Below are 20670 nucleotides of genomic sequence, written 5' to 3' on the forward strand. Positions count from 1 at the left end.
ATGTTCCAATCTTTTGAATAGTATTTCATGTTTAATTTTTTTTTAGTATTGATAAATCATTACATTTATTTGGCTGCCCCATTTTAAAATGCAGTAGCTAACATTTTTTAGATTTTTATAAATTTTCCTTATAAAAAAAAGTTAACATTTTAAATTGATAATAAATCTCATTTAGACGTAGAAAATATATTTGTAAAAAAATTTTAAACAAAAATATTATTTAATTTAAACAAAAAATTTTTCAGGCAAAATGCAAAAAAAATGCAATTATACTGACGAAAACAGACTCAAAAATTTCGCGGTTATTGTGTTATAAAATGGATAAGCCGTTGATTCCTAAGATGTTATGTTTAATTGTAATAATTAAATTTCAATAGGTTTTATGGAAATATTAAAATAAGATATAAAAAAAAATTTTAATATTATATTAATTAATAAGGTTTTGATATTGGTGAAGAAAAAATAAATAAAGACCAATTCAATACTTTTTATATCAATTTATTATACGTAGAGTAATAATATCATCACATAATTGTTTCAGCCGCAAATAAATACCATAAAAGCCAATGAATATAATAAATATACATTATTAGTACAATATTATGTGGATACTTTAAATCCAATTTTTCTTAACTATGGATTACTAAAAATTTGTCATTAACCTTGAATATTCATATTTACAAATTATTTAATTTTCTTAATGAAAAATGTAATTATTAATAGAAAAATTAAGAAGCAAATCAAAAGCATAGTATATATTAGATCTTAAAAATTTTCTTTACAATTTTTGACATATTCTAAGTAGGTATTTTTCTTTCTCTTCAATAAAATACTTTCATTTATCATTAACACTAACTCATAAACATAACTCATTAACACTAACAAAATAAAATTAAAATAAAACTATCACAACAAGTGCTAAGCAATGGCAATAAAATGGAAAAAATAAAATTATTTTAATTTAGCAATGATTACATTAAATGATCAATTTGATTCTTACTTTTAATTATGATTTGTATTATTATGCCTTAACAAGAAGTATTTTCACTGAAAACTATCTAATTATATATTAATCTATAAATGCATGTTAAGTTATGACTTTATAATTATTGAAATAGTACATCTTACTTTAAAATCTTACAGAATAAATTTACCAACTTATTCACTTGTTTTTTTTTTTTCTTTTCAATTACATTCCTACATCTTTATATAAGAATAAACGTTACAAGACTCTTCCTCTCTATTAGTCAAGATTTGTCTGGAAGGTTTTCTCGAGCAAATTCTTAGACCAAACTTCGCTATAAAATATATTATCTGGAAATTTTTTTATGTATTGCAAACATCAATTGTTTTATAATGAGGTTTTAACGTGAAAACAACGATAAGAAAACAATTATTACAAGACTTTTTTTTTCTTTTAGAGCTAGTTTTTTAACCCGAAGTTTCTATTCAATCAGAATTTGTAAATATAGAAACAGTAATAATTTAATTCTTTCATAACTCCGATTAAATGAGAATTCGGGATTGAAAAACTGGCCCTTAGTCCTAATTTAGTTTGGTAAAGAGGTCAAGCTTCGATTTCTTTTTTCTTCATTAGCCATCAATTATAAAATTTCTTTATCATCGCCTCTATGAACTTCATTCTATGGCGATATATCACAGTATTCGATTTTTTTTTCTATTGTTATTTGTATTTAGTTTTATTTTGATATTATTAAAAAATTTATTGATTGCTACATTTACTACAATTCAAGATAATAAATTAGAAATTTTATTAGTTATTCAATCAGTTCAAGAAATTAATTAAATTTCATTCTTCAAAACTAAAAAATGTTTTGTAATTAATGACTATAGAGTATATTGTGAATTATCATATACTACAAAATATCTCAATAGAATAATTTTTCTAAAAAACTATCATATTCGAGAAATGAACATAGCAAACGTAATTATATGAAGATGGCCCAACTACTTTCTGATAAAAAATTGAAAAATTAACCGAATAATTTTTTTTTTCTAATTTTAGTATTTAACAGCTTTATAATTGAAATTTCGATAATTATTTAGAATATGGGTTAACAATAATTCTTTTAAAAAAATCATCAATTTTTTTATCAAGGTTTATCAGAAAATTATTTTTTTGAATAATAATTTAAGAAATCGAAAAATTGATATTTCACAATTTTTTTTTTTTAAGTATTCGTTTTAACGCATAGAATACAACAAAAATTCTAGAAATAGCTAGATTTTATATGGATATATTTTATTAATGATAGTCCGTTAATGTGAAATTTTTCTAAACATTAAAACCTTTAAAATTAATGAAAAATTGATTTTTGTCATTTTTAATTATTTGTATCTCCAGCGTAAAAAAAAAAAAAATATTCGATATTTATAACCAAAAATTGGGCAAACTTACCCTATTTTAGAACAATTACTAAAATTTTGATTTTTGATCACGAAAAAGAAAGTGACGCATTAATTTTTCACCATTGATCTATATTTTTTTTTTTTTTTTTTTTTTTTCATGTTGGGCGTCGAAATCAGAAAAATGTAACATCAAAATAATTAATTAATCAGTTAATTATTAAAAAAATAGGTAATAATGTAAATTTCACTTTTCGATTTTTTATTACTGAAAAAAGCTAAAAATTTATTTTACCAATAACTCCAGTATATCTTAATTTTTTTTACATGTAGCAAGACATTTAATAACATTTTGTAAAAAATTAAAATTTTATTGTATTCAGACGCAATAACATAAATTATATAAATAAAAATATAAATTAAAAATTTAGATACTTGATTTTTCGTTATTGAATAAGAATCTTTAAAACTATGTTTAGCACTTAATAAATAAAAATTTACTAAATGTATTTTAAGTTCCTAATTTTGATACGAGTACTTTATAATTATCTGAATTTTTACCTTCTTTGTATTCTATAACAATAACTACTTCTTTTTCGTTCGAAGATACCTAGAAAGAAAAGTTTGAAATTTCAGTTGTTACTTACAACAAACTGAAGAAATTAATTCTTCACCATTTGATACTTCAAAAAAGCATAAAAAAAGATGATTGACTCAAAAATATATAAACTATTCTCAAAAAAGATGTTCTTACCTACGCGCGGAAATCTACAATTAATCAAGTTGATAACAAATATTTCAATTAAAATTTTTTCTTTGGTAAACATTTTTACAATCATTAAATTTACAGTATCGATAAGTCAATTTATTCCTATCTAATCTATGTAATTATTTTCTATCATTTTAGAATAAACCTTTTGTTATTTTCCTATTATAATTATAATTATAATTATAAATAAATATAAAAATGCCACAAATAAGTTGCAAATTTACATAAAATATTATGCCACTTGAAATGTATTCAAAATAATTAACCTTATAAACCATTTAGACGTTAAGTAAGAAATCTGTTATAAGATGTGTAGCTTTATAGATGTTAATTTTGTCCATTCAAGGGATCGAAATTTTGTTAAAATATTTTCAAAAGTTTCACGTGTACCTGCAACAAAATCCTCTGGTTTTACAATGCTTAGAAAAATAAGTAAGTACATAAATTGGCATTCTACATTCCATAAATACGATTTAAAAATCTCAATTTTGTTGGAAATAAGTGTGTATTAATGAGTATTCAGAAAAAAAAATTCTCACAAGAAAATTTTTAGTTTATTGAAAATATTCACTATGACAATAATCTTAAGTAAAGTAAATATTTTTTCAAGTCAAAAAAATTTTTTTCTAATAAAAATATTATTTACTTCTGCCAAGAATATTTTGGTCTTTATTAATCATTTTTTTGATGTAAGGAAATCTTTTTTTCTGTGTAGTTTAAATTTGAATTAATTCTTTTTTTTACATATATATTTAGTAAATTTAAATACAAGATTATAGTTTATTCGGAAATAGTCATGAAAAAATTTTTGTTGATTGGTTTTTATCTTCACTTATAACTATTATGATTTGAATTTAATGCCTCTCTTTTTCTTTACTGATTATAAGACTGATTCTACACTATGCTTAAATTATAAGATTTTTTTTATATAAATCAAGTTACTGATAATTATATAAAAAATAAAAAATTAGATCTACTTATTAAGAGAATATTTTTTTTACTTCCTATCTGACATCAAAAGCGCAATAATTGATGTAATATAAGAAATATACAATGAGTTCTTATTTATAATTATAGGCAAAAAATGTTGATATGATATTAATGTTTAATCAGTTACTTAGTAGTCTTTACAAATTTTTCATGTTTTATATTAATGCAAACAAAAGCTTTTTTTTTTTTTTTTTTTTTTAATCACTTACTAATACTTCAACACATTCGTTAACATTTTGTACAAGATAGATTTTTTTAAATTAATAGATATTCAAGGATTAAGACTTATGTATTATAAAACTGATGATTTAATATTTTTTATTAAATAAATAATTAAATAAAATCTCAATTACGTATGTAACTATTGAGGAAATTCAGTTGGGTTACAAACAAGGCATTCATAAAAAATTCAATACTCTAAAAATATTTACTATTGTTCGGGAAAAAAAAAAAATCGCTATTCAATAGAAATTGAATTGCAAAAAAAAACTCTCAGTGTCAAAGGTTTGAGATTTTTTGTGTAAAATGTATGAATTGAATTTTATTTTTCTATCTAGATTGCTCTTAATAATAGTAATAATAGTATTGAGAACTAAAACTTTCACAGGAGTTTTTCGTCATTTTTAAAAATACAAAATAAATAAAACTTTCTAAGCTTTTCCAAAATCAAAAAATTTTTTCTAATAATTTGCAAGTTGACATTTTTTTATTTATTTTATTGAAATATTTTATCTGTATCAATGGAATGCGAAAACTTCATTTTTTTACTTACCAAGTCAAAATTTAATTTCTAATTCTGTTAATTAATTTATGCAATATCCGTACACGTGATAAATTTGTACATTATTTACAAATATTTGTTGTAAGTACTTAAAATCCAAATGATTTCACTTGTTAATTTATTGAATCGCGCAACTGTTACTAAATCAAAATAATTTTTTAACTATTTTTTCAGACTTCCTTCTTTTTTATTTTAACATCAGAAGTCGGTGTTATGTGACCATTAGCAGAAGAGCTTGTGATATTACTTATATTATTTTTAGCAGAATCTCCATTATGATTATTTAAATTAACAGATAACAAATCCGAAAATGCACTCAAACTTGATGGACTATCTTGACCTGACCTCGAGCTTCCCGAAGTTCGAGAATATTTTTCCCAATTATCAGATATTGATTGAACAGACTGCAAAGTATGATGTTCTAATTTATCTTTTTACTTCGAGAATGAAAAGCTGTTTTTATGAAATACGGAGAATGAAATTTAGCCGTTTTTAAAATTCTTAAGCCTCTTGGTGAATTTTTCGTATTTTCATGTTCTAAATCGCTATAAATACCAGGTGAATCTTGACTACTAACAGAATTATTTACAATTTTAACTAAAGATGTACTGTCAATCTCATCTACAACTATCCGATTTTTTAATATATTACTCACAGAACTATCACTATTATTAATTGACAGCTGATTTTTTAATGCAGTATTATCAGTATTTGATGACATATCAACTGTTTTTATTTTATGACCATCCGAGTTTTCGAAATTTGAACAATTTATTGATAAAGATTGTTTTGGGAGAACTGTTTTTAGTATAGCACTTTTGTTAATTTCTATATTGGACGATGATCTTATGACAGAATCTCTTCTTCTCTTCTTTTTTCGTTCTTTCCTTGTATCTAACCGTTCATCAATAATCAGGTCTCGATAGCTCCCTTTAATACGCGAAACAATTTCACTTGGTCTTCTACATTTTTTATTAGTGGAACCTGTTGTTATTAACTCAGCACTTTTTCTTCTTGTTATCCCTTTATTTAAACCATTTTTTTTAATTGTAACATCATCATTTGGTTTTCGGCAAAGTATTATAATTATAATAAGAATAGTGATTTCAACAAAAATTAAAACAATATGTTGCCCAAAAATTAATAGTTTATTCTTCCAACTACTTTTATCATGTAAAAGCGTTTCTACAAATTCAGTTAAACTCAAAATTTCTTCTCGAAGAAGAGTAATTTCTTCTAAACGTTTCAATTCTTTTTCTTCATTTTTTTTAAATTCTTCGCCTATCGTAGTAGTAGCCCGTTCAAGTGATCGTTGCATTTCTTCAACCTGTTTTTTATAACGACGACTCAACTCTTCTAAATATTGGGCTGATAACGACATATTTCGTTCTAAAGTCTTAATTCTGTTTGACAATCTTAAGAAAACAGATTCTTTTTGTTGAGGAGTTGAGCTAGCTACTGGTTGAACAACAGTGGATGCAGTAGATCCTTGAATCGAAGGATCATTTTCTAAAGCTTTTAAATCCAAAAGAAGAGTGTCAAGACTGAGTTGTTCTTGAGGAGTTAATTTTATATCTTCTTGATCTTTTTCTTTTGACTTATCATATTTTTCTTCTGAAATTTTAGTTATAATTTTACTATTAATTATTATATTTTCTTTATCATTGTTTGTTGTGATTGACTTGTAATTATTCTCTAGGTTTTTACAACTGATGAACTAAGGATCTGTGATGCCGATTCAATTGATGTATCTGTTAATGATAGCTCTTCAAAAATTTTCGACGTTCCAACATCAGAATTTGTTAATGGAGTAGAAATCATAGTTTCTGACTGTACAGTTTCTTCTGCAAGACTTTTGCTTGATTCTAAGATTGTAATTGGAGACTTTTTTCAGTATCAACATCAATCAAAGTTTTAGTAGGTGTAATTTGAAAAATTTCTTTTTCATTGACGGCTATTGTTCCTGACGGGTTGACGACTTTAGAATTTTTAACGTCTGTTGTGAAAATATCATCTTTTATAAATGGCCCTTGCGAATGACATTGAGGTTCTTTTGAGTGAGTTACAGTTGATTTACAATTCGTAGAATCTAGAGTACATAAATTTGAAATTTTATGCACGCTGGTCAACGATTCTGATGACAAAGAAAGTATTTCGGGTGTAACATTGTTTATTGATACATTATTTGAGACAACAAAAGTAGAATTCAAAGGAAGTTTTTGCTTATTTATCGCAAAAATATTACACAAAGCAACAATATATTCAGTATTAAAAATTGATATTAGCAATGAAGTAGATCGACTTTTAGAAACATTAAAATTCTTAGTCTTTTTTTCTTACAATTGAATCATCTCGATTGAAATTGAAATTTATTCCATTGAATCCACATATCTCAGTTTCGGATATAGCTTGATTGATTAAAGTTATTTTAAGAATCGAATGAAGATATTTAAATCGACAACTAATAAGTTCAAACACTTTATCAAAATAGTTTTCTGTACAATTCTTACACAAAATTGTGTACCTTGGCGTTATACAATCTATAAACGTATCATCGATGTCATTTACGATATCAGTTTGAGTTTTTGTATTATTATTATTTACAGAGAAATTTTCTGTTTTTACTAAAACTTCAGCAGCTTTTTTTACAATACTAATAACAGCATCTCGAGCACTTCCAAAAAGATTTTTGGATTCATTGCCATCATAATTATTAATAATGTTTTCATTATTATTGTTATTATTAATAACATTATAAATCTCCCCATCATCACTGTTGATCATATCATCATCTTCACTATCGTCTTCATCTTCATCATCATCAAGTTTTTCATCATCGTAATAAATATCTTTCGTTTCTGTCTCTGTTTCTAATACTTCAAATTCACTAATTCCATAGGCCCTAAACAATGAAATTGGACAAAAATGTTCACTACCGTAATGAGAGTGTAGTTCAACTTTAATAAATTTTCCAAAAAGCTGAGGCTGAAGATAAAATGATTGAATATCTCTTTCATCTTTAGCAATGAATTGTCCTACAGGACTCCAGTCTTTTGTTGGGTTTTTACTTATAAACACTGAAAAATTTTTTGGTGATGAACTAAAAAGTTCAAAGTTGGCAAGCTCTATTTTTTTCGCTTGAATAGCTTCACAAAGTTCAACTACAAACCAAACTTTGGAAGTACAAGGATTAAGCATATATTCGTCTCTTGTAGATACTAAAACATTTCGTGCACCTTGTGCTCCACTATTAGAACCAGCTACTTTAGCACCACAATCAAGTGATGCATAATTTTTAGACCTAACTTTCATACTTCCAACACTGCGATTTGGTGTGCCAAGATTTTGTATTGATATGTTTGGATGAGTTTTTTTCTTTTCGTCCTCTTCCATTTTTTTCTGAGTCCATTCATTGTATGATGGAATATCTTCATGATTTTCAGAATCATCTGATCCAACGAAACCATCTAAACTCACTGTACCGGATTCTTCAGAGCTTCCTGGAAGAAGTGTCGTTTGAGTAGTACTTTCTTCAAGTTCTCTAGAACCAGAAAGTTCTTCGGTAGTTTTTCTTATTTTCTCACTATCATTTGGTAAATTCTTGTGACCTTGTAAAAACTGTCTCTGGATTTCATCATTTTGAAATTCTGTTGATTGTTCTGTCGAAAAAGATTCATCAAAATTAGTAATATTCTCATCTAAGATTAAATTAACAGGTGAGCCTGTTGAAATTTTCAATTTTTCTGGATCTTCAACGGAAGATTCTAAGTCTGAAGACACTATAGATTGAGAAATATTGTTTGTTGATGCTTGCCCGTGGTTTGATGAAAGATGAGGTTTAGCTATACTATGAAGCTCTGTCGAAGCTGTGTCAATAAGCGTCAATACTACATCTTGGTCAGGTTCAGAAATGCTAAAAATAGAAAAATATTTAATTATATCAATTTTTTATACAATTAATTTTTATAAGAGAGTAATAAAAGTTGTAAAAATTCATTTTCAAAGCATAAGAAATTTAATTTTTTTCTAAAGAAATTCGAGTAGTTTCAAGTTCCCTAAAAGTGATTGTGGTGTTTTAGAGAGGAAACACTGTATTTTTAAAAAATATGAACTATATCTCTCGAATTTTTCTTTTAATTTGTACAATAGTTTGAGAGATTAAAAAAATACATTTTTTTAATTTGTATTTTTAAGATATTTCAACACCTACTAGATCAAACTGGTTAAATTGAATAATATTTTTGTACCTGCAAAGATTTTTGATTTTTTAAAAGACGGATAATTTGATAGCTTTTTTGATTTTCTACTTTTTGTATTGGATTTGAGATAACCGATGGAATTTAAAAATAGCATTTGATAAGAAGATTAGTTTTATAGCAAATGTAACCTCCGTGAACTCGAAAATTAACACGAATGTTGATGATAATTTGTCTCAGTGAACGTAGGTGTAGTGACGAAGGCGTGAAACTTTTACGACATTCATCCTCTCTAAATTATCATTATAACCGTGATATAATTTTCAATGTAAGCATCTGAAGCTGTCATAAAAATTTCATCGTTTTTATTATTCATAGATTTAAATTGTCGGTACATTGTTTAAGAACATTAGAAAACTTAATTAAAATTTATCTTTTTGTAATATCCACGACTCCGGTAATAAATTATTTCTTCCAAAAAATTTTCCTTTTTTGAAGTAAGATATTTTTCTATTCGAATTATACTATCGCATCTATATTATAATTTTATTCAATATTTACATCGGCAAATTACAAAGCCAGATCGAGTTTCAATTTTGAAAGAATAATTAAGGATTTAAATGATTGAAACAATTCGACGTGATTCAACGGTGAACTGTACTTATTTTTTAAGAATTAATTAGAATATTCAAAAATTAGCATAAAAAATGCTATTTTAAACATTTTTATCTATAAAGTTATTAAATACTTTTCAAGTTAAAAATAAAAAAAAAATTCAATCCGTTTTTGCGCGTCTTGTTACGTTCTTTTGATGTGAATTGCGCTATTATCTTAATACCTTCTTAACAGATTATTAACCATGGTCAGTTCAATTCATAAGGTCGAATGTGAGAAATTATAGGAATTACAAATTAAGTACACTTAGGCGTTGCTTGATTCAAAAAAAGAAAGAGGGGAGTCATGACAGTTCTCGGTGCTGTCTGATGAGTTGACTTCTAGTCGGTTAGGTTTACTACATCAAGCTTTAAATTCTGTACCATCAATTCATTTTTATTTATGACAGAAATTTAAGAAAATAGAAAATATATACATTTAATAAATTTGAAATTAATTTTTGATAATACTGAAGTGATAAATTAGGTAAGCTATACTTTAAAACATTATTTACGTGCTAGTTATGACAGTCATTTTTCGTTTTTTTAGTAAAAAAATATCAAATAAAACAGGATTTACAACTGTACAACAAATATTTTCTACAATTAAAAATATGGCTGATGAAAAAGGAAGTACACCGAATATCACTTCGAGATTAAAAGGATATCTTAGAGAAACTCCCTTCTTCTGCAAAATTATTGAACTTGTAAGTTGCTATCAAATTATATCTAATAAAAGTTGATATTATCACTATTATAAAAATTTTTCAGCTCTGTTGTGTAATTTCCGTGGGATTAATTGTTGATCCGTACAATGATCGAATGCAATCAAATTTGAATCATGCTGGAGTAATTTATGTTGGAATTTGTGGTTATATTATGATTAATGCAATTTTGATACTTTGCTATCTACTAGGAGAAAAACTTTATAAAAAAACTGTAAGAAATATGAAAAAACAAACTAAAAACTTTTACCATTTTATTGCTTATAATTTTTGCTTTCATTTCTTAAACATTTGATTACTATAAAAATATTTCTTCATTTTAACCATGTTCGTATTATTTAATAACAATAATCTATGTCGCATAAGATCATCAAGAACACAATTATCTCCAAATAATCTTCATAATAAAGGAAAATACTTTAATTTATCATTTGAATTGATAAAGCTTGTTTTCATTTTTTATTCATATAAAAATGTTCTACGAAAAGAGATTTGAATGAAAATACTTTTATTCAAGATATTTTAAGCATTTAGAAGTATATCTGAATAATTAAAAAACTTATTTTCCTAAATTTTTTAGGATAGTATATTTTGATAAAATAATAAAAAATATTTTTCAGGCACTTTGTTTTTCTGGATTGGGCGCGGTTATGTCTTTCACCGCTGGAATTATTCTTATTTATGATCATGAAAATTTTCAGAATAATTATATCTCAAGATATCACGAACGATATTTGAAACAAATATTAGCCAGTGGAATTTTTTCAATTTTATCATCTGTTATTTTCGTTTTTGAAACATATTTTACTTACAAATATGAAGATGATGTAATAATAAGCTAAATAAGTAATATTATATTGTAATATATATCGAATATTTTATATTTATCTCCTTTTACCATAGTATAATAAATTAATGTAATTGTTTTTTTAAATACATTTTATATTACTCTTTATTTGCGTTTTGTTATTTTTATACGATTCATAAATATCCTGTAATTCAATTACTATAATACTCTTATCTTAAGTAAGATTTTTTTAAGAAATAAAAAACGTGAAATGCCACAAGTATTCGTGAAAAAATATTCTGATCAGAGCTGATATGGCCTGATATGGACCGTTCATATCAAGCCTGATATGGAAATTGGCCATATCAGACTTGATATGGCCTGATCAGGACTGATATAGCCAAATCAAGATGTAGACAAACCTGAAACATAAACAAAATTTATCATTTCTGGTTTTATTTTGTTGTATAAAAAATATGAATGGCACTAACGCGTAGTTGATGAAAAATTGATGTTAGTTGCTTGTACAGCTTTTTTCTAAAAGAGATACCCTCTGTAATAGAGTCCAAAAATTTCACTCTTTTTGAAACTTAAGACTTCAAAGTCAAGTATCTAGAAAAGGAACGATTCCGCAGCCATGCGCCATCTATCGAAGACTTTTAATACTAGTTTCGACAGTGCGGAACATGTGATGGCTCCATGGCGATGCTTTTCTAACTAACTAATGTGTTGTCAGACATAAATATTTCATTGATTATTTAAATTTTTTCCAAAATTTCCAAACAATTTTAATAATACATGAATAAATAACTGAAAATTACATTTCATGATGAATATGTAAATCATACACAAAAGATTTTCCATTTGGCATAATGTTGCATGAAAAATAATAATAATATCAATTTCATATTGTATTCCAAAGATAAAAAAAAAAAAACTTTTTTTTAATTTTAAACCGGATAAAAAACGGTAACTGATTGGTTCTGCTACAACAATAATTTTTTTTTTTTAAGTTTCTTAAAAATGTTGAGTGATTCGAAAAATATATAAAATTAATTTATTTTTACTTAATTAATAAAAAATTTAATTTTATAAATAAAAAATTCTAAAATATCAATTTCTCAATTAAAAAAAAATTTTATGAAATAATTGAACAGAAAAGAATTAATTAAAGAGTTTTTAAAGCAACTTTGAAAATTTTTTTTTTTAATTTATACATTTTACCATTTTCATAATTTATACCGTAAATCCGCCACAAAATATATTAATTAAAAATGTAAATTTGCCAATTCTTAGACTTAAAGAACCTAGTGACTGAATAACAGAATTATCACTCAGATTTTGCTTTATTTGATACTATTAAGTCAGATCCGGCCTGATAAAATCATATCAGAACATATTAAAACATTACATACGGGCATATCAAATTATATCAGGCCATATCAGAATAGATCAACAAATTTTATATAGATATATTAAATTATATCAGCCCAGATCAAATTATATCAGGCCTGACCAAGCCATATCAAGCCTGACCAAGCTATATCAGGGCCTGATACGGCCAATTTTCATATCAGGACCTATCAAAAATTATACATGGACACATCAGATCATATCAGGCCTGATATGATAATATATTATGATATGATATGATAATAAAAAAAATTTTGATATGGCCATGTCAGGACATATCAAGTCTGATCAGAATATTTTTTCACGGGTAATATTAATTATAAAACTATTTCGGGGAAAAAAGGTTTTTTATCTACGTATATATACATAGATATCCATAGGTCAACTTTTACAAAAAAAAAAAAAAAAATTACGAGTTAGATGTATTAGTGGAATTACGATTGTAATGTTCGTATATCTATTAAACCAATTTTTTAGTGCAATTTACTTTCAAATACTACTAGATTTTGTTAAAATTAGTTATATAAAGCCAAGAAGAACAAAAAAAAAATAAAATTACCCTTGAGATAGGTTTGGTTGTCGAGTCAAACTCTCTTTGATATCTAAATTTTTCGTCTGAGTAGTTTCTTCATTTCGAAAATCATCATCAGCTTTATTGAAATTATTATTGTCCTAAAAAAAATAAATTTACATTAGTGTCAGAGTTAACAAAAAACACTTCGTCAATCAATTTAATTCATTATCAATAATTTACACTTATTATAAAAAGAGCTTAGTAAAAATTTCAGTAAAAAAAGTTGATTTCTTCATTAGTGCACAAGTATTAAATTTACTGATGAAAAAAAATTTTTTTTTAATAAAGAAAATTATAATAAAGAAAAATAAAAAAAATTAGGAAAACGGTTGACCCTGAAGGCCATCCCTGCAACTTCCCGCTACTTTCGTAATTAAGCGCTCGAAATTGCACTGATTATGTTTTTGAGCCCTTCGAGCTCAAAAATCTAATTTTCGTGTAGTTTTGAGCTCTCCGAGCTCAAAAGTTTGATAGGAGTTTAATAAATCACTATTTTTTTAATTTTCAAACCGCAATAACTTTTGAATGAATGAACCGATTTTCACGCGTTTAGCGGCATTCAACGCAGTTTTTCAAATTCTATGAAATAATTTCAAACACAAATTGATTAGACCGGAAATTTCGGTGTAATCCGAAAAAAACACTTTTTGTCGATTTTTTTCGTCAACAATAACTCACGAACGAATCAATCGATTTTGACCGGCTTGGTCCGAATCGGTCCAAACCATATTCCAAATCTAAGTTCAGTCAAGCCCTTTCGGTTGGCGTCAACCGTGATAGAATCGATGAAGCCAATCAAAAGTTATAGGAGGTTTACATACATCCACACACACACATACATACATACAGACATACAGACACCATCGCGGGAAGGGTCAGAGAAGATTTCTAAGGCCTCAAAACGTCGAGATCTGTTGAAAACTCGATTTTTGCAAAACGGGGTAAAAACAATAACTTCCCGATTTTTCGAAAATCTTCGATTTTCTTAGCGGGAAGTTAAAAAACTCAACATGTGAAAATTTTTTAAAACTGTAAATTAAAATTTTTTTGATACGTACGAATTATTTTTCTAATAAAACCAAAAAAGTGGTTAGGTATCGGCTGATGTTAATATTATTAAAAAAATCTATTTTATTAAATTTTAGTTTGCTAAAATAATTATTCAAATAATTTTCCTCTCACGATGATGAAATTATGTGATACTGAAGTTTGCACACACCTGACAATTATTGAGATTTTTGTAGCACAAAAAAAAATTTTTTAAAGTTTACATTTGTAGTTTTTATACAAATTCTATATGTACAACTTTCTATTAACGACAAATTGTAACTTTTTATAATCCACAAATTAACCATTAAAAGTCAATATATGTAATAAAAATTGGGACTAAAAACTTTTTACAAAGATAATAAATTAATCATTGAATAACATATAATTACTGCTCAAAATTTATTAGTAAACTATTGAATTATTTTAAAGTTTCTTAAAAATAATCCGTTTGAAATTGGATACTAATGATCAGATGTCTGATTATTTCAGTATTATGAAATTTTAAAAGCATACTAGTGATGATTCGTTTCAGTAATTCAGAAAATATTTCTATGATACAACTTTATAAAAAAAAGTTGAAGCTGAAACCATTGCTGAAATGAGATTATGATATGATATAAAATGGTTTATATTCTTAGAAATGAGCATTTAATAAAAGTAAAGCATCAGTACCACAAAGTTATGTTGTCTTTTATCAGTCTTGTCATGAGCAGGTAGTTCAATTTTGGAAATTAGGAAAGATTCTAATGTTTCGCGTTTACTTTGGCCAGTGTCACTTGAAGAAACATTCTTGACTATCCCATAACCGTGATCATTTTCAAGTAGTGGATTTGGAATATCTTTAGTGGCTACGTTATTGAATAAGAAACCACTGAAATAAATTAATCAATATAACCTCAAAATTGAATTTTCTATTTTAAAAAACAATAAAAATATTCATTATAAAATCCATAGAAAAATAAATAATATAATAAAATAGATAGTTATAGTACTTACTTATTTGCTATAAAGATAATGAAAATAATCCAATTGGTGTGATGAAGCCTCATCTTTTTGACCAAAAAGTCATGTTAAAAATATATATAACCTAGTGTCCACACAGTGCATATATAGTCATTTTTTGTTATTATTAGTTTATTTTAATATAATTTAATTTTATAATAGCCTAATAAAATAATGATTAAATAAAAAGGCGGTTATAAAAAATTTATATACATTTAAATACCCAATATACAAATTAACTGAATCACTCACTACAACATGAAATAACTGACGTGGTATTATGTGGTGTTCAAGTGGAAAAACTTCCGGTTAATTTTACAGAATAGTTTCATTGTGAAGATTTAAAAATACTCATTCATTTTTATATATTTCCATTATTTATTATTAAAATGATTTACTTTTTATGATGTTTTATTTGAGTACGTTGCATATAATATACAGTTATATCTTGTTAAAAATATTTCTCTGAACATATCTATATGATTATTGATATATACATTTACATAAATACATATGTACATCTTTGTAGGTACATATATAGGATGGTTATCAGCTGATCGTAAATGACAAGACTGTAAAACTTTTTGGAGCGTTTTGTCAGTTTTATCGCTTTTGTGGATTTAAAAAATAAAATAAATAACTCCCAAACGTGACAAAAAAAAATTTATTAAAATTTCTACAAGTTAATTTTTTTTTCTTATTTCTTTTGCTATAATTTATTTGTTAAAGAAAATTAAAACAATTGTGAAGTGACAGCTAAATTAAATGTCATAAAAAAATGTCGACTTTTCAGTATATTTTATTCAACAACTAGTCAAAAATTAAAAATTATCAACTTAAATTTAACAAAAAAAAATTTGTACCGCTTGGGCTATAAAAATATTTACAGAGTGAAAATAAATACTATAGATTTATTTATAAATTTTTTAACAGAAAAAATTTCAAAATATTGATATTATTTTGAAAATTGGTATCGAGCCTCCTTATTAATTCAAATATGAGCGATATTCAGGAGATAGTAAAATGCAAAATATTTTGTTATTAATTGATATATCTCATAAAAAACAAAGAAGTGTGTATTAAAAAATTTCAGGGAAAACATTAAATTAACTTATCATTTTTCATGATTACTTAGATTTTGTAATGATGAAAAATCAAATGAAAATTGCAATGATTGCAGATAAATGTATTACTGTATAACTTTAACTTCAAGAAACGCTCGGTTTTGTTACAACCAATGACATAAGTAAGTATACATCCCTCTTGGTAGATGGCGTAACATATACGTAGAATGTGGCGGTACTGGCAGAGCAGTCACGCCTCTAGTGGCAGACCCTCAACCAAAAACGCCTCAACACCGCCAAGCGCCAACAACGAGAACTTCTCAACGTACTGTGGATCACACACACACACAGAAAAATCTCTCGCGCAATATACCACCACAGCTGTGGCAGCCGAATAACTTAATTAACCTAATCAAAGTCTATTAAATAATAATTAATTATTTAAGTATATTTTGTTGATTAATAAATAAACAATTATCGTCGTATCACTTTGGTGCAATTATTTTAGTATAGTGCATTCCCTTTGAATCCACAAGAAATTAATAAATTGCACGACTGATGATGCGAAACACCAGAAGAGAGTGCTTCATGATCGAAAAATTTGTTTTGCTTCAATTATGCAACTATTTAATTAATTACACGATTTGTAATCCACGTAGTCTAATTAATTTGCGCATCATCCGATAGATAATTTAATGGAGATTAATTTTGTCACTGGTAAAAATCAATTTAAAATAATAGAACCAGAAAAAAATATCAAAATATTTAAATGAAAATTCCTGTCAATCAGCACATTTTCCATTTTAATCCAGTCGAAAAGACCGTGAAATCGGGTTTTTCACATATACGGATAAATTTATTTGGAAATAATCAGGAAAATGCGTAGAAGACTGGGGGCAAAGTAAAAAAATTTTCAACCTCCGGGAAGAGAGTGAAAAAAATGAAAAACTATCCCAAAATACGATTTTTGGGTTAAATTTTGAAAATATTAAAAAAAGTTTCAAATAAAAGTTGTAGAGCATAAAATTTTAAGCTTATCTCTCTCTGACTATTTTTTCCCTAAAACGCATCTTTTCACCCCTAGGGCAGTATAAAGGGTTTAAAAAATAAAAGTTTAATAAAAAATACAAAAATTGGACTTTTTCAATGTTTTTTTTTTCTTTATTTTTTTTTTTAAATTATAAACAACAATCGTAGAGAAAAAAAAATTTTTTTTTTCATCCCTTTTATTAAAACTGAAGGAGTGGAAACGGATTTACTTCAATATTTCGCTCAAAACGGGTTATATTTAAAAAAATTTTTTTTTAATTGAATTTAAAATTTTTTTTATAAATTTTGATGTAACATCTATAATTTTAGGTTTTTACCTGCAGGTAAAAAAATTTATTGAAGACAGGTAATTTATGTCACAGTCCTACGGGTTTGTAGAAAGAGACAGAAAATTCAGCTATTTCGTTCTTACTCCTTGTAGCTACGGTCATCGTAGCACGTGCGCAAACTCGTAGCTTATACGCGTGCGAGAGAGATAAAAGAATCTATTGCTTTCTCCGTCTCAATGAAAACCATATGACACGGCACAACACTTTTTCTTTATGTAGCTCCTCTTGCGCGCATGACAGCATGGTAGATTTTTGAAAATATCTCAAAAAGTAAGCGAGATAGAGCTATTTTACATATATTAAGTTTTGTAGATAATTTTATTTGCTATAAAAAAGATCCAGTACTTCAATATTTTATCTCTCTTACTTTTCGAGATATTTTAAAAAATTAAAAAAAAAATTTGTTTTCGATGACACTAAAAGTGAAAGACTTCTAATAATTTAAAAAAATTTTTAACAAATTAATTTATCACAAAAAAATATTATGTGAAAAATATCATGTTTCAGAGCATTTAAAAACTATTAATTACATTTATTTAAATAATTTTCTATAATTTGTTTTTCAAGAAAAATAAAAAAATCGTCAAGTGTCTTCTAATTTCAGTGTCATTGTTTTCGTCATGTGCGCAGGCGTTGCCCGTTACAAGCAACTAGTATGACCAAAAGCAAAACACATGTGCATTGTGTCACGCCGGCGTTTAATTATTTTAATAATTGTGTTGTGTTAAATTAAATTCTGGAAAAAAGTTAAATTGTTGCATACCCTGATTAAAAAAAACGGATTCAGAAATTTATTTTTTTGAATAGATTCAAAAGCGTTTCAATTTATTTATTCTACAAGACTTTCGGAGAAAATATTAAATCAACAAATAATATTATAATTTCTATTTTATTAGTCGATTTAGAACTATTTGTATGAATTCGGCGACTTCAACCGTTTACAATATTTTCAATTCGACAAATAATATCATAATTTCTTTTTCATTTAGCGATTAATAACAATTTATGTGAATCACTCAAATCATTTTCTCCAGTAACACAATCTTGATGTTCTGAGCTTTTTTTGGATCTTTTCATTTGATGATTATTTGACTCTAATTAGATAATTTGACTAATTGATTAATAAGGTATAGAATAAAATTTCATAATTTTTTCTTTAATGAAAAAAAAAGAGTTCTGACCATCTAAAACCATATGTCTTAAGTACTCATGATATTTCAAAGATATTCAAGCGATTGATGAGTTTACTGTTTTAATTATTTATAAAAAAAAAAACGTTAATTATCATGAATTATTTATTTATTTTTTTTTTTTTTAATTAACCTTTAAGGAGGTACTGCGGCAAATAAACACACACACACACACACATACACATACACACACACACATACACACACACGCGCGCGCGCGCGCGCGCGCGCTCGCTAGTGAGTGCACTTATGCTAATAATCAAATAGTAATCGAACCTATTAATAAACTTTGTTTTTGTATTTATTTGCAGGAATATGCAGGCACATGCAAAAAAAATATAGAATAAAGTATTCTGCTGGCTCTGTTGATGACATTGACATCCATGTCCGTAAGTGGATCAGCAGCAAGTTAGCAGAGAATAAAAGAGAGCCTAGAATTCCACGTCGCTCTTAACATTTTCACGATTTATTTATTATATTTGTAAAACTAGATATTAGCATTTTATTATGAATAATATTATTATTATTGTAACGTGAAAACAAAAAACATGAAGTCAAAATTAAATACGTTTAACAATTACAAAACCGTAATGAAACTATAATAGAACAATGCCATAATCATCGTCGAACCATTATGGAAACATGAGTGGACCACCATGGAACAGTGGTGGAAACACCTGTGAAACGTAGTGGAACCACGATGGAAACACGAAGAAACAATCTTGGAATAACGGTGGAAACACTTATGAACCATTATGGACCCACGATAGTAACACTTTTGTACCACTACGGAACCACGATGGAAACATTTGGGATCCATCGTGAAACCACAATGGAAACATTTGGGAACCATTATGGTAGAATGGCAAAAAACCACAGCGGATCCATTGTGGTTCCAGGGTCATTTTATTGTGGATCCTTGGTGGACCCTTCATAAAACCATTGTGGATCCATGATGGCTGTAGGACCGCGAGGGATATAATTAAAAAAGAAAAATATCACATGTTAAAAACTTGAAAAACCAGAAGTGCAATTTTTTATATATATGTTTTTAGTTGTAATTTAATTAAAAAAAAAAAAAATTAAAAATTTTTAGACGTCTGGTAACTTCAGTGTCATAAATAATGACATAAAAGTTAGCTGTCACTTGACTATTTTTTAAAATTATTTAACCAACACATTTATCATAAAAATTGTTATTAAAAAATTGAAATTTTAATTTCTACAAATAAATTTTTTTTTCTAATTTGTTTTGCACAAATTAAAAAAAAAAAATTCAAAAAATTGTCAAATTTCTGCCACTTCAATTTTCATAGAAAAATGAATAAATTATTCAGTCGAAAAAAATTTGCTTAGATTTGTGAAAATTTTTTCTAAGTTGTAGTCGAATCACTAAAATAATAAAAAATTTTAAGTCAAAACTATAAAAAATTACAGTTTTAATTATTAAATATTTATTGATTGAATATTATTTCAGTTTCATCATGAACATTGACGATGTTTGTACTCTGTGTGGGAACGCTATCGGCGACTTCAAAGTATGTGTTCTTGAAAAAAGCCAATTAAGCACGTTTATTAAGAAGAGTAAGAAGAGAGAAGGCACTTTATGGAAATCTGGGGAAGGAAAGGAATCTGTTCAAGTCCACATCGTTTGCAGAGGGCGATATTCTGCAAGACTTGATGCATCACCAGCGAAAAAAAGAAAGCTAAGTGAACAAGAAACGGTGGAA

The 20670-nt window shown here is 26.3% G+C and overlaps 2 protein-coding genes across 3 annotated transcripts; one reads left to right on the top strand and one right to left on the bottom strand.

Moving 5' to 3' along the window:
* Nucleotides 1-482: 482 nt before the first annotated feature.
* LOC141525966 (uncharacterized) lies at nt 483-15752 on the bottom strand. Its single transcript, XM_074240679.1, is given in 8 exon segments — nt 483-5340; nt 5343-6609; nt 6612-6794; nt 6797-7237; nt 7239-8820; nt 13241-13353; nt 14978-15176; nt 15302-15752. Coding segments are annotated over 8 exon segments (4101 nt in total). The 5' UTR covers nt 15355-15752; the 3' UTR covers nt 483-5077.
* Nucleotides 10061-11436, top strand: LOC141525965 (uncharacterized). Of its 2 annotated transcripts, XM_074240678.1 has the most exons (4): nt 10061-10243; nt 10330-10463; nt 10528-10695; nt 11102-11436. In XM_074240678.1, exons 2-4 carry the CDS (start codon nt 10371-10373, stop codon nt 11321-11323), a joined length of 483 nt encoding a protein of 160 aa, XP_074096779.1. In that variant the 5' UTR covers nt 10061-10243; nt 10330-10370; the 3' UTR covers nt 11324-11436. The 2 variants fall into 2 exon arrangements, with proteins under 2 accessions (XP_074096779.1, XP_074096778.1); XM_074240677.1 differs by lacking the exon at nt 10061-10243 and having other exon boundaries at nt 10277-10463.
* Nucleotides 15753-20670: the final 4918 nt, after the last annotated feature.

Source organism: Cotesia typhae, unplaced genomic scaffold (genome assembly GCF_013202065.1).
Source record: "Cotesia typhae breed Kobodo isofemale line unplaced genomic scaffold, CoteBio_Ctyphae contig_28, whole genome shotgun sequence".
Classification (NCBI taxonomy): Eukaryota; Metazoa; Arthropoda; class Insecta; order Hymenoptera; family Braconidae; genus Cotesia; species Cotesia typhae.